General features: G+C 51.4%; 1 protein-coding gene across 1 annotated transcript in view; it reads right to left on the bottom strand.

The window, feature by feature from the left end:
• Positions 1 to 12,266, bottom strand: part of NDUFA10 (NADH:ubiquinone oxidoreductase subunit A10) — a 32,142-nt gene that overhangs the window by 2,354 nt on the left and 17,522 nt on the right. The window contains exon 9 of the mRNA XM_033112263.1: positions 9,752 to 9,860. Coding sequence (XP_032968154.1) covers positions 9,752 to 9,860 — 109 coding nt within the window. The remainder of the gene's footprint in view (positions 1 to 9,751; positions 9,861 to 12,266) is intronic.

The following is a 12,266-nucleotide window of genomic DNA, read 5'->3' as shown; positions in this document are numbered from 1 at the left end:
GGCATGTCTGCACCAGCAGAAGAAGGAAGTGAGAGATGGCAGCCACCCCGAGGCGGGAGGGAAGAAGGGAGGCCAGAGAGCTGGAGCCCCGGCCAAGGCTCGGCCCGGCCCGGTCTCTCCCAGCCACGAAATACCCAGCAAACTAATATTAAAACTCAACCGCTGTAGCAAGAAAGTTGGTCCTACCAGAAAGTGATTTTCTTTTATCTGAAGGACTGAGCACAGCACGAGCAGTTCCATCCTAGTGAAAGCCGTCTCAGAGGCTTTCAGGTCCTGCGGGGGGGCCTGCAGCTCTGCAGACGCCCTGGGTTGGCATTCCCAGGTGCCACCTAACGCTGGTGGCCCGGCTGGCCATCACAGCCACACCTGCTCTTCCTAAAACGCTTTCCCAAGCCGGTTCCTCTACCACTCAACGGTGCCCATCTGCACGAGCCTCTCCTGGTGCTGACAGTGACACACCCTTCTCAGAACTCCCGGGTCGTCAGTTCTGCCTTTGGGACTCATCCCGAAGTGACACCCAGCATCCCTCAGGAGCTTCTGACACCAGCGGGCAGTCTGCGGTCCCAAGACCAGCACTGACCATCTGCTGCGATCCTGACAACGTGAGGTGGGCAGGGGGCAGGGCGTCTCTACTGTAAAAAAGGAGATGAGAAGTGACTTGCCCAGGGCCACCTGGCTGGCAAGGCTGACACTTGAGCCCGGACGCTCTGATCATCAAGTCACAAATCCTTTCTCTGCAACGCCACACAAATATCAGCTGAATTAAATGGCAACTCAGCTTGCTGCCAATGTCTGGGAATAACGTAATGGCTTTGCCTCCCAATCACGTGCTGCCTCTACCAGGTGTTACTGGACCCCGTCCGCCCGTGGTCAGTCGGTCAGTCAGAATTCATGAGCCACGCTGCTCCATGTCCTGCACAGGCCCCCAGTCCAGACGGCTGGTGCACTGTTCTCCACGCCCTTCTACAGGTACCCGAGTCCCATCGTGTGGCACTCACACTTCCTACTGTCCCGTTGGGACAGTCCCCGGAGCTCAGTTCCTAGGTTGAGTTCTCCCAGAGGACTAAAGTCCAGGTGCCAATGCCAGCATGAACTCCTTCGCTGGGTCACTGTAAAGGCAAAAGCTAAGAAAGGATGAAATGAGCCCCTGCCGCCTGGAGCCGCGGCGCAGCGCTGCACTGGGGAGCAAGCAGCTCCCAGCGGGCACGACGGCCTCTGCGCTCCCGGTGCTCTGGGGGGACTAAAACTACCGGACAATACTGGGGGGACGAGGGGATCCCAATTTCCAATGCCCATTATTACACATAAGTGCTAGTGAATGCTGCTAAGAATTTTTCATTAGTTTTAAAGAGCATTGTAGAAATTGTTTATTAAAGTCACTTCTTTGATACACAATTTCCCCAATTTTCCATTACTGTTAAGCATAAAGAGTAACAAAACTGAAGTCAGCTTTCAAAAGAAACCTTATTTCTCCAGTCAATTGTCAAAACCCATCTTTTTTTAAAAAAATAAGTGCCTCTATGTTTAACATGTAACCCCCACAGCCTATTACAGCAGACCTGGCCGTAAGTACACGGTGTCATACACTTGACACGTCTCCACCCTGCTTCACTCGGATCAGCTGTGCATCCAGGAAAGCTCCTAACTCACACACTGGGCTCAATACCTGAAAACAGTAAGCTTTCTGTTTAATCTAAAACCTTTCTAGAATTCTAAAGTGATGCCGGAACGCAGAGCAAAAGCGGGCCCTCCTGGTTAGTCAGCCTGCGTATCAGCTGTGAGGCCGCTTCACACCAGCTGACCCCTAGAGACCTCAGGACACTGCAATCACGCACAAACCAATGCACCTGTGGAGTCTACCTTTATGGTAATTTTCTTCTCTAAGGGACATCCACTAGGCATTTCCTGTACGTGTAAACAGAAGCAGCGGGACTGCCGACTAAGGCTGCCTTTCCGACTGAGATCCTCCCTCCCTCGGAGCAGGCGGAGGCAGAGGCAGAGGCAGGGCCGACCTGAGGCTCTCAGCCCTCACGACCAAGGGCACACTACTGTGCATTTACTTCCACATCCTATTAACTTCTAACCCAAGACTCTGTATTTTAACATAAAAAAAGATACCAACTTCAGGCCTAAGGTTTGAATGTCAAGAGGAAATTTAAAACAACCCGGTTGATCTTAATGTTTTTCTGTTTACTGCAAGTTCGTCTTTATTAAAGTGAGTTCATAAACGCAAGAACACAGTGTTCACAGATTAAAATGATGAAACGTCTCTATTTTTGAAAATGGTAAAGGAGAACTTGATACTGGGAATGGAAACCACTTGTGCTGGTAAAGAAGTAACAGAGCAGGGGACAGAAGAGATGACCCTGTTGGTGGCAGCTGTCTGGGCCACGCGCAGACTCACCGAGGCGCAGGGACCCTAACGCCTTCAGCTGAAGGGGCAGATCGGTCAAGTGGAACCAAGTCAGTGCGTCTGCACCAACGGAGGCTGCACAGAACAGAACGCGACCGCAAACTGTCTGGGAAACGACTGTAAAAGTTAGCGGGTGTCCTGCCTGCGTCAGCATTTACGTGGATGTTTAAGGAGCCAATTCCAATGACAGAACGGGGGGTGTCAACAAAAACATGCTGATAAATGTTCCTGAGTCTTGGTACTCCTGTCCCTCTGCAAACGCCACTGTAGGTGAAACCTTAGAGTGCCGAGAGACACCTGAAAGCCGCCAGGACTTGTCCAGACCAGTGACAGGATTCATCAAAGCACCAAGGTCACAGAATCAACATAACAAAACCAAATCACAAATAAAAACCCTTGTCTTCAGTGAACACCTTAGGTCCTTTCTCTCCGTCTAGGGCCCTGTGTCACCAGCACAGTTCAGTGGGAAAGCCTCCCACGTAAACCATCCCGCGAGGAGCCCCAAGCCCCAGTCTGCGTGGTGCTCACCCAGCAGCCCCCTGGGGACTTGTGCACAAAGGACTGCAAGGGGGGCTGCCCCGTGTGTGCCCCGGCTCCCTCCCAAGTGGGAATGAGTGCCCTCTATGCCCAGGCCTGGGGCCTCCTCTCAGTCCTGCCCACCTCTACTGCCCTCCCTGGGCAGTGGAGGGGGGCCTGCTCACCAAGGGACACTCCGAGCCCCACCCTGGAGTCCTTCCTCCGCGGAGATCCATCTCCTAGCCCACGGCCTCTCCCTCTCCTCGCCCTCCCAGGCCAGGACCACCAGTCAGTCCTCAGTGCCTCCTTCCTACCGCCAACCACAGAGGGCGCCAGGCCCTCCAGGAACCCAGCCTGTGGTGCGCACCTCTGGCTGCCAGCAGAAACTACTCAGCAGCCAGGAAAATGTCTTCCGAACTGCCCTAATGTCCTCGTGTTGTCTGCACAGGCTGCCCCCCCACCACACACACCCCACACACACCCCACACAGAGCACACACACAAGCCTAAAAGAAAAGCAATGTCCTGCCGGGACCTTTGGCGCCTGCTCTGCCCGCCCCTGCCGTCGTGTCCCTCCCCTGACGACGCTCTTACCTCTGACTCCTTCCACCAGCTTGTTAAGGAAAGGGGGAGGCTGCCACTTTCCCCATAAATGGGGGCTCTCGGGGAAGTGAAGGTGAGCAGGTCCTGGGTTCAGAGCCTCATCAGACCACCTGACTCCCGCAACACTCCCTGCTTGTCTGCCCCCAGTCAGTACCCGACGTGGCGAGCCGAGCAACCCTTCTAAGGTGTAATTCAGACTCTCACTCCCGAACACCCAGCGGCTTGGAGCCTCACTAAACTGTAACCTGAAGTCTTCACACTACAGCCTCCGTCCCTACCTGCCCTCATCCCCGTACCTTCTAACCCCACCCCCACCCCGCCAACGTCCCCACGGAGGACTCTGCTATGCCTACAACATGCCGGCCTGCTCCCCGGCCGAGCACACTGGGAGGTGTGCCTGGGCCACTCACACTTGCAAGGCGTCGCCTGGCACAGCAGCCCCACCTGAGCCAGCGGTAGCTCTGCCGCACTCTCCGGTGCCTGCTGTAGACATGTTTGCCACCTGTCCCCACCCCACCCCCACTAGGTGTCAGCCCCTGGAAAGCTGGACTGTTTATTCCCACGTAGCCCAATGCTTACAACAATGCTGAGCGCAGTAACTATCTGCTGAGTGGAAAGTGACTACATGTCAAATATCAAGGTGACATGTCTGAACGCTGTGTCTGCAATGTCAGCTCAGCAGCGAGCAGCAGGTATCACTCCTCGTCACACCTAGTGCTCCCAACACGCCTGAGGACGCGTCCTGGACACAACTCTCGGACTGTAACAGAAGACAACTCTTTCATCAGCCAGGGTTCCCTTCTATGCCTTGAGGGTTGGGGATTTGTTGAATTTTCCAGCCCATGGGTTCCCTGAGCAGAGACACACATAGCTTCCACCTCAGATCCTCTGCAAAATGGACCCAGGCAACACCAGCACCAAACAGGTGCTCAGAGCATTAAGAAAAGCAGGAGCCTTCCACCTCCAGCACAACAGCAGCGCCAAGACCCTGAGAAACCTCTGAAAATGCTTTTAAATGCATCGCTGAGCTCTGCAGATCACGGGCTACAAATGAGCTGTGCGTTGAAACCAGAGTGGTGAGCAGACGCCTCAGTGCCCTGGGGACATCTGCAGAGTGCTGGGATGCCTCCCAGCAGGCCAGCCACGTCGTGTACACGGGGCGCAGAATTGTGACAGGATTCTCTACAGAAGTGCGGCTCGTGAAGGCAGACCCTCAGCCGCCTGCGCACGGAGGGCTTCCCGCTGTAGCCTGAGCTCACACAGGTGTGGGCCCAGTTCTCACTACCTCCGGGCCAGAACCCCACAGGTAAACAAAGAACCAAACCCCGGTTGCCCGGCAGTCTCAGGGCTGGCGGCAGCAAGCAGACCTCTCAGGGGTAGAACTGCCGGAGTCAGCAGACCAACCACACAGACGCCCAGTGAATGGCACACGTGGACGCCCTTAAAGCAATGTTTGCTGTTATCTGAATTCCGATTGAACTGGGTGTCCTGTACGTAGGAGGTGCTCACTAAGTAAATGCCCCCAGAATGAGAACTGGTGTCAAAGGCCCCAAAATGCAGGAGGAGGTCAGCCACCACGTCCGCAGCAGAGGGAACAATAAGTGACAAAGTCAGACAGCCCTCCAAACCGACACTGCCAGATGCAGGATATAAAGTGACTATGTTTAAGATGTTTAAAAAAAGAGAAGCAACTGACAGCATAAGCAGGGGATGAGATCCTATCAAGATTTAGAAAGCACTGGCTTAACTATAAGGGAATTTCAATCCACTCCCGTCTTGGTCAAACTACAAAACCCCAAGACAGAGCAGAAAGGTCCTAAAAGAGGAAGGAAGACCACAATGTTAATTTTAAAAAACTAAAGGTCAACACACTATTTCTTTGGCCAAGAATTAGGAGTGCTGTTAAAGGACTGAATCCATAATGAAAGTCCAGTGACAGTCCCATCAATCAATCCTTCTGACACTGAAGGAAGAAGCAGTCATTGCTCATCGTGGTCAAACTTTCCAGAGAATAAAAACGAGGACCCGCCTCCACTGAGTGGTTGGTGCCAGCACAACCCTGATAATAAAAACTGACACGGGGGCCGGCCCGGGGGCTAGGGCGGTTGGAGCTCCGTGCTCCTAGCTCCGAAGGCTGCCGGTTCGATTCCCACATGGGCCAGTGGGCTCTCAACCACAAGGTTGCAGGTTCAACTCCTCGAGTCCCGCAAGGGATGGTGGGCAGCGCCCCCTGCAACTAAGATTGAACACGGCACCTTGAGCTGAGCTGCCGCTGAGCTCCCGGATGGCTCAGTTGGTTGGAGCACGGGCTCTCAACCACAAGGTTGCTGGTTCGACTCCCGCAAGGGATGGTGGGCTGCGCTCCCTACAACTAACAACGGCAACTGGACCTGGAGCTGAGCTGCGCCCTCCACAGCTAGGACTGAAAGGACAACTTGACTTGGAAAAAAATCCTGGAGGTGGTGCACACTGTTCCCCAATAAAGTCCTGTTCCCCTTCCCCAATAAAATCATTTAAAAAAAACTGATACGGATATGGAGAAAGGAAAATTCTCCTCCCATCTGTCAAGAATGTAGACATAAAAATTCTGAACTGAGCGTGTAAATGAGGTTCAGCTATAAAAGAGCATAATACACACACAGGTGGGATTCATTCCAGAAAATCAAGGTTGTGTCAAGGTTGTGGTCTCTTGTTAGAAAATCCATCACTGTCACTGACCACAGTGAACAGAAAAGGAGAAAAAGCAGCAGGCAGACAGCATGTGATACAAGTCAATATCCACGCCTGGTAGAAATTCTTGGGAAAGTCCTAATAAAATGGAACCTCCTTCACCTGAGAAAGAGCATCCACAAGTAACTTGGCAAACATGACCCGTAATGGTGAACCGCAGAAAACCATCTCCAGGAGACGGGACACGAGACAGGGCGACCGTGGTACCAGTTCTAGACTACCAGGGACCAGACTGCTCCCGGCGTATCAAAGCAGGAGAAGTGAAAGGGTGTGCCTGGAGGTCAGAAGGGTCAAACTGTCAGTATTTGCCGGCATGTACCTACCTTTCTATATAACGGACATTTAAATGCCCATTTTTCCATACAGACTTAACGTTGGAAACTTGCTGTGTTTCCATACTGTCATGGTGGCCTGGCTGTTGTCAGTTCATTACAGCAGTGAACTGGGGCACCCGGAGGCTGACATCCGGGCCATCAGCTCTCCTATGACACATCTGGCTGCCTGGGGCTTGGAGCACACTGCTGGGTCCCCCCAGTGCCCTTGTAAATGCACACGCACACGTCACAACACCCCACCCAATGACCAGGCGAGACCAGGCGTCTCGCCCACCCTGGGCATGGCTCCTCCTTCTCTGGGGGTCATCTGGCTCATGCTTTCTTGCTTATTAAACCTGTATTTTATAAACACACCCATTAAAGAGGAAATGAAATTCCTACCGACCGAACAGTCCCCTCTTACAAAGACAATGGATGCAAACAACATACACCCAAACGGAAGCTCCACGAGGACAGTGCCTTGGTGGCTTCCTGCTGCACCCCCACCCCTAGCCCTCTTCCGTTCTCTCTCTGTACATCCTGCCAGAGAGCTGCCCAGCGCTGTGACTTCCAGTGTCCATCACACGCTGAGGTCTCCTAAATTTATATTTATACCCGCACGTACTTCCCAACTCCAAACTCAGTATACAAAGCACCTCCTCGGCGTCTTGGCCTGGCTCTCACACGACCACGTGCTACCGTGTACTAGGCATTGCACACCTACCGCGTCCAGCAGTGAGCTCTTGACCTCCCCTGAAGCCTGTACCTCTGTGCCTTCCCCTCGGGCCAATCCCCACTCCAGAGCGATGCTTCCTGAGCCCAAACGTTGAAGGCAGCTTGCTTCTTTCTCTCCCTTTCCAATACAACGTCTCAGCAGATTTCAGTGCTTCTATCCATAATGTGACCACTTTTCAGAGTTCCTGTGCTGACTGCCGTCCAAGCCACCATCACCTCTCACTGAGCATTCCTTGAAGAGCTCCCAGCTCCTCGCCCTGCCCCCGCCCTCGAGCTGGCAGCCCTTCTTCTTGCCCACACCCTGCACAGCCCAGGAGGCTCCGCCATCTCTCCCTCACTACTCGTCCCCTCTCTCCTTCCCCCTCTGCTCCAGCCACAGTGGCCTCCGTTCTGGGTCTGGAATGCGCTGCAATTTCTCTCCTCAGCTCTGCATCGAGGCCTCTCCCCCCCACACCCACTTCCCATGAGGCCTTCCGGGGCCACAACCAAGACCTTTTAATTCAGCTCCCACCTCCCTTCCGGGGATTTAACTGCCTCCACAGCACCTGTCACTACCACTTACCACATTCTCGGTTTTGACTGTGTTCCTTCCACGGTGACATAAGCTCCACAAGGGCAGGGATCTTGCCGTCTTAGGGGCTGTTATCCCTGTCCCTAGTGCTTAGGACAGGTCTGGCACCTCCTACGTACTCAACAAATGTTTAGTGGGATGAATAAGGGAACTCATGAACAAAAGGCACAAATATGTGAAAGAACAAGACCAAGGAGCCTGGCTGCTGCTGAGTGCGGCCACTCAGGTCCCCTGAGGTCACATCCCACTCAGGTCACAGCTGCATACCCGCAGGCTACTGCTTACGTCACAAAATCTAAATGCTGTTTTTATATAAGTTTATTTTAAAAGAAAACTGTCCACCAGTAGGACAAGTGGAAGGGCAGTTCATTCCTAAACAACAGAGCCGGAGAGAAACTGTAGAAACAAAGCTCTGTTACTAATTCCAGCCACACATCAGTGACTGCAGAATTCCTCAGCCTGCTGCCTGCCGCATCCCTGTTTAAAAGTGAGATCATCAAAAGGGATACAGATGTTAAAAACATATTATCAGTAAATCAATACTCTGACGTAATCAGAAGATTTTTTTTTTAATTTTTAAAAGGGCAAAACTTGCTCCTTAGTAATCTATTTATCGACTTGTTTGGAAATTCTCTGTCCATGCATCCCCTTACAGCCGCCCAGGCACCAGGGGTCTGCACTAACAGACCACACTGCTGATGACAGAAGAGAGGAAGCCACCTGGAAGGTGGACTCCACAGGACCAGGTGGGTCCTTAAACGCAGAACAGTCACTGGGGCGGTTTCCTGGCCTCCGCACGGTGGGAATGAGGCACCACCTGCAGGGCGGGCCAGCTCAGCCCCGGCTGAGGAAGCCGAGGACCCCGCAGCTCCACTCCAAGGGAGAAGTGACTATGTGGCACTTATACGCTGACAAAGATCAGAAAGAAAGAAATGTATAAAATATTAACTGGACATAACTCTGAGTGAGATCTTTATGGTTTTACGTATTTCCAAAATTTCTACACTGAATAAAATCACTTTCAAAACAACCAAAAGAACTCACTTTAAAGAAAATGTCAAGAATCTCAAGAAGGAAAGACAGACGTGGGACGGACTCCACACCCAATCAGTGGCTCACGCCACCTGGAGCCCATCAGGGAACTACAGTAACGCAAAACTATTGAACTTTCAGCTCATCTAATAGTTGACTGCTGAGTGTGAGTTCTAATTCAAATACAATCATTCCACACACGCGCCAGTAACAAAGCCCAGCCACAGCTGCTGTGGAAATGGTCAAGTGTGTACCCCACAGACATCAGGATGCCCGAGAAGGCTCGTGCTCACCTGCTCGGTTCCAACACAGAGCTCGTGACATGTTCCCTAAGTGCATGGAATCTTGCCTAAAATGACTCTCCAAACCATTCTGAAAACGACTCACTCACTAAAAAGGCACAGAAATCAGATGGGACGATCCTAAAACAGCCCGACACCCCTCACCCGCTGCCCCCCCCCACCAGGCCCTCCTGCAGAAACAAACACTCTCATTGCTTACGGAGGGATGTACCCCGAAGAAGAAGGCGACACCAGACGTCAAACCTGACCTTAAAGAAACGCACAGAAAAGCTAAAGAACAGAGATGTTTTCATACCAAGAAAATGTGCTGACGGAGAACGTCGCCGGCTACCACTCCCCAGAACACCTCAGGGCATGTGGCCGGGCCCCCCAGGAACTGCGCCAGCTCATACACCGGGATGAAGGAAAAGAGGAGAACCATCTTGGTGAAAAGAAAGCTTTCATGCAAGCAAACAAGCGAAGAACGCCAGACGCGTTTGCCAGAGCAGTTGCTGAGCTCAGAGCCGCTCAGCGGCACCTCCGAGGGCCTGCCTTACCTCTAAGAATTTGCGGAAGACTCGATTACTCTGGTGAGCTCCAATCGTGATTTCTGGGAGATAGACGGGAATGGTTGTGTAATTCAGCACCTCCAACTTATTCTGAACCCTAGAAAATAAGACAAATATCGGTCACACTAAGCCATCGGAAGGAAGCAATAAGGCTGATTTTTTTAATAAACATCCATATTAGAAGATTTGTACATTCAAATAAATGCCATTTCTTCCCAAGCAGTCATCTCAAAGCCCGATTTTCATCCCAAAGGCCGTCTGGTCTGCGCGGAACTGCTCTTTTGAAATGACTTTCACAGCCTGAGGTGTGTGCGCTGAGAAGTTACCTTCAGGGAATGGATGCAGTTTGTAAACACGAAAAAGGAGCCACAGTGTGCTTTGAACAGAGCAGGGCAGGAATAAAAAGCTCAAAGCACGCCATACATGTACTACAGCGCCATGAACAGGATGTCCTCCCTAAAAAGCTGCAAAATGAATGCGTCTTGAGGGAGACAGAGCAAGCCAGGCCCTCCAGGCTCACGCCCCAGTGGCATCTTGCCTCTCCCGACCTCAGCAGCTGCCCACAGGGCTCCAGGAGCGGGCGCTGCCCAGGCAGGCGGTTGGGGGGGAGGCTGAACTCCCACACAGGGCGCTCTGTGGTACCATCACCGATAAAAGGTCCATTCTCTGCTTTTCCTGGCACTGATAAACACAAATCATAGGATACTCTCCTTGTCTCACCATTTTGTTTTGCTGAATGCTAAAATATTTATACTTTGTTATAATTTGCTTAAATTAAACTTAGTCTGAACATAACTAACCACTATATTTGAAGATGAAAAGCATTTAGGGGGCTTCCAGAAGAAAACACTAAAATAAAGTCTCTTTCCTTAAGGGCTCAGAACAAAGAGTGATTTTAAATGGCCCCTTTCCTTTCCCATGAAGGAGTTATAACAGCAGATGCTTCTGCTCCTAATGGCCCAAATGGAAGTTCTTTCCATGTCTCAGCTGCTTGTGAGAACGAGTCCTGACCCACCATGCAAACACAAGGCCTGTCCCCGGTACCCTGGGCAGACTCCGCCACAGTCAGAACAACCCCGTCCAAACGCAGGGCACGCAGTCCCCGGGTCCCTCCCAGAGGCCCACGCAGCACCCCGAGCCTGCAGCAGGTGGCATGTGAGTGCAAAGTCACTCCCAAGTGGCACCAGTGCACGCCACGCCACGCCACTCATACAATGACTAATAATCCAACAACCAACGAGCACTCCACAGAAAGGCTGCCAGGACAGCTGTGTGTGTTTTCCTAAGTGTCCCGACACGGACTTCCACGGCCAGTGCACGTGGCTGGGACGTACACACTCAAGGACGAGTTCTTTCGATTTTAATAGTAAGTAAGGTGGTTATGGAATATCTTTTGTACACGTGTAACAATAAGGTATAAATATACATCTTTTTATTTTTAACACAAATAAAATTATTCTCTTATTATGATACAAGGACAATATTTTTTAAATCTCACAATAAACAATTCCAACTAAGAACGAAGTTCATATTTTTAAATGTTAACAAATATCAAGAATATGGGGTATGATGCAGTTTTCTCTAGGGTTTAAAAAACCTAAAAAATTCCTGGAAAATGTGGAAGAACTTATGGGCTTGGGTACTCGTATGGACAACAGCCAGAGCAACAGTGCCGTCTGGATTTAATGTGGCAGAATGACAGTTCACCATCCACCCCCAAGGATGGATCTTTGAACAAATACGCTTCAAGCTGCTTTTGAAGATAAACAAATAACCTGCTGCCACTGTCCCACGACTGATTTCAATTGGCAAACTGCTCTTCCCGTGTCTCACTGAGCTGAAATGATGCCTGTTACGCGCCTGTGGACTCCCATCTCCAGTGAACTGGGGTCTGACCGTCTCACAAACTAGATGTGTTCTAGACGGGAGATGAGGAAGCAATGAAGACCACAGGAAGCCTTGTACGACAGGCAAGCACAGAGCAGTGAAAGAAAACGTTCTGTTCGCAGAGCACTTAGTTTCACGAACGAGCGTTCCCACTGGGCAGCACAGCCAGCCTCTCGCGCCAGCCCACGTGCTCACAGAAGACAAACGCACCAGACTGGTTTACAACGTGAGGTGCTGGCCACATACTCTGAAACAAAAGAGCGAGGCAGGAAAAACCAGAAACAATCAAATAACTGATGTTTCATGACTCAAACTGTTCCCCAACTAACAGAATGTCTATACTTTCTCCTAAAACATGTCCAAATCATATTTTTTAGTTTCTCCTGAACTGCAAAGTTCTGTTTGAAACGCTCTACTTCTGATACCAGACTCTCACCCCACTGGTTTTGTAGCACTGGAATGTCCAATTAGAAACACTGTCCAGGAGTCCCAGGAAACAGAAGTCCCAGTGATGTGTGTGTATGTGTTTGGGGGGCTGTGGGGAAGGAGGAGGAAGGTGGGCTCAGAGCCCTGCACAGTGCAGGCCTGACCTGTAATCAGTCACCAACACAGGGAC

Source organism: Rhinolophus ferrumequinum, chromosome 8 (genome assembly GCF_004115265.2).
Source record: "Rhinolophus ferrumequinum isolate MPI-CBG mRhiFer1 chromosome 8, mRhiFer1_v1.p, whole genome shotgun sequence".
Classification (NCBI taxonomy): Eukaryota; Metazoa; Chordata; class Mammalia; order Chiroptera; family Rhinolophidae; genus Rhinolophus; species Rhinolophus ferrumequinum.
This window is presented reverse-complemented; position numbering and strand designations above follow the sequence as displayed.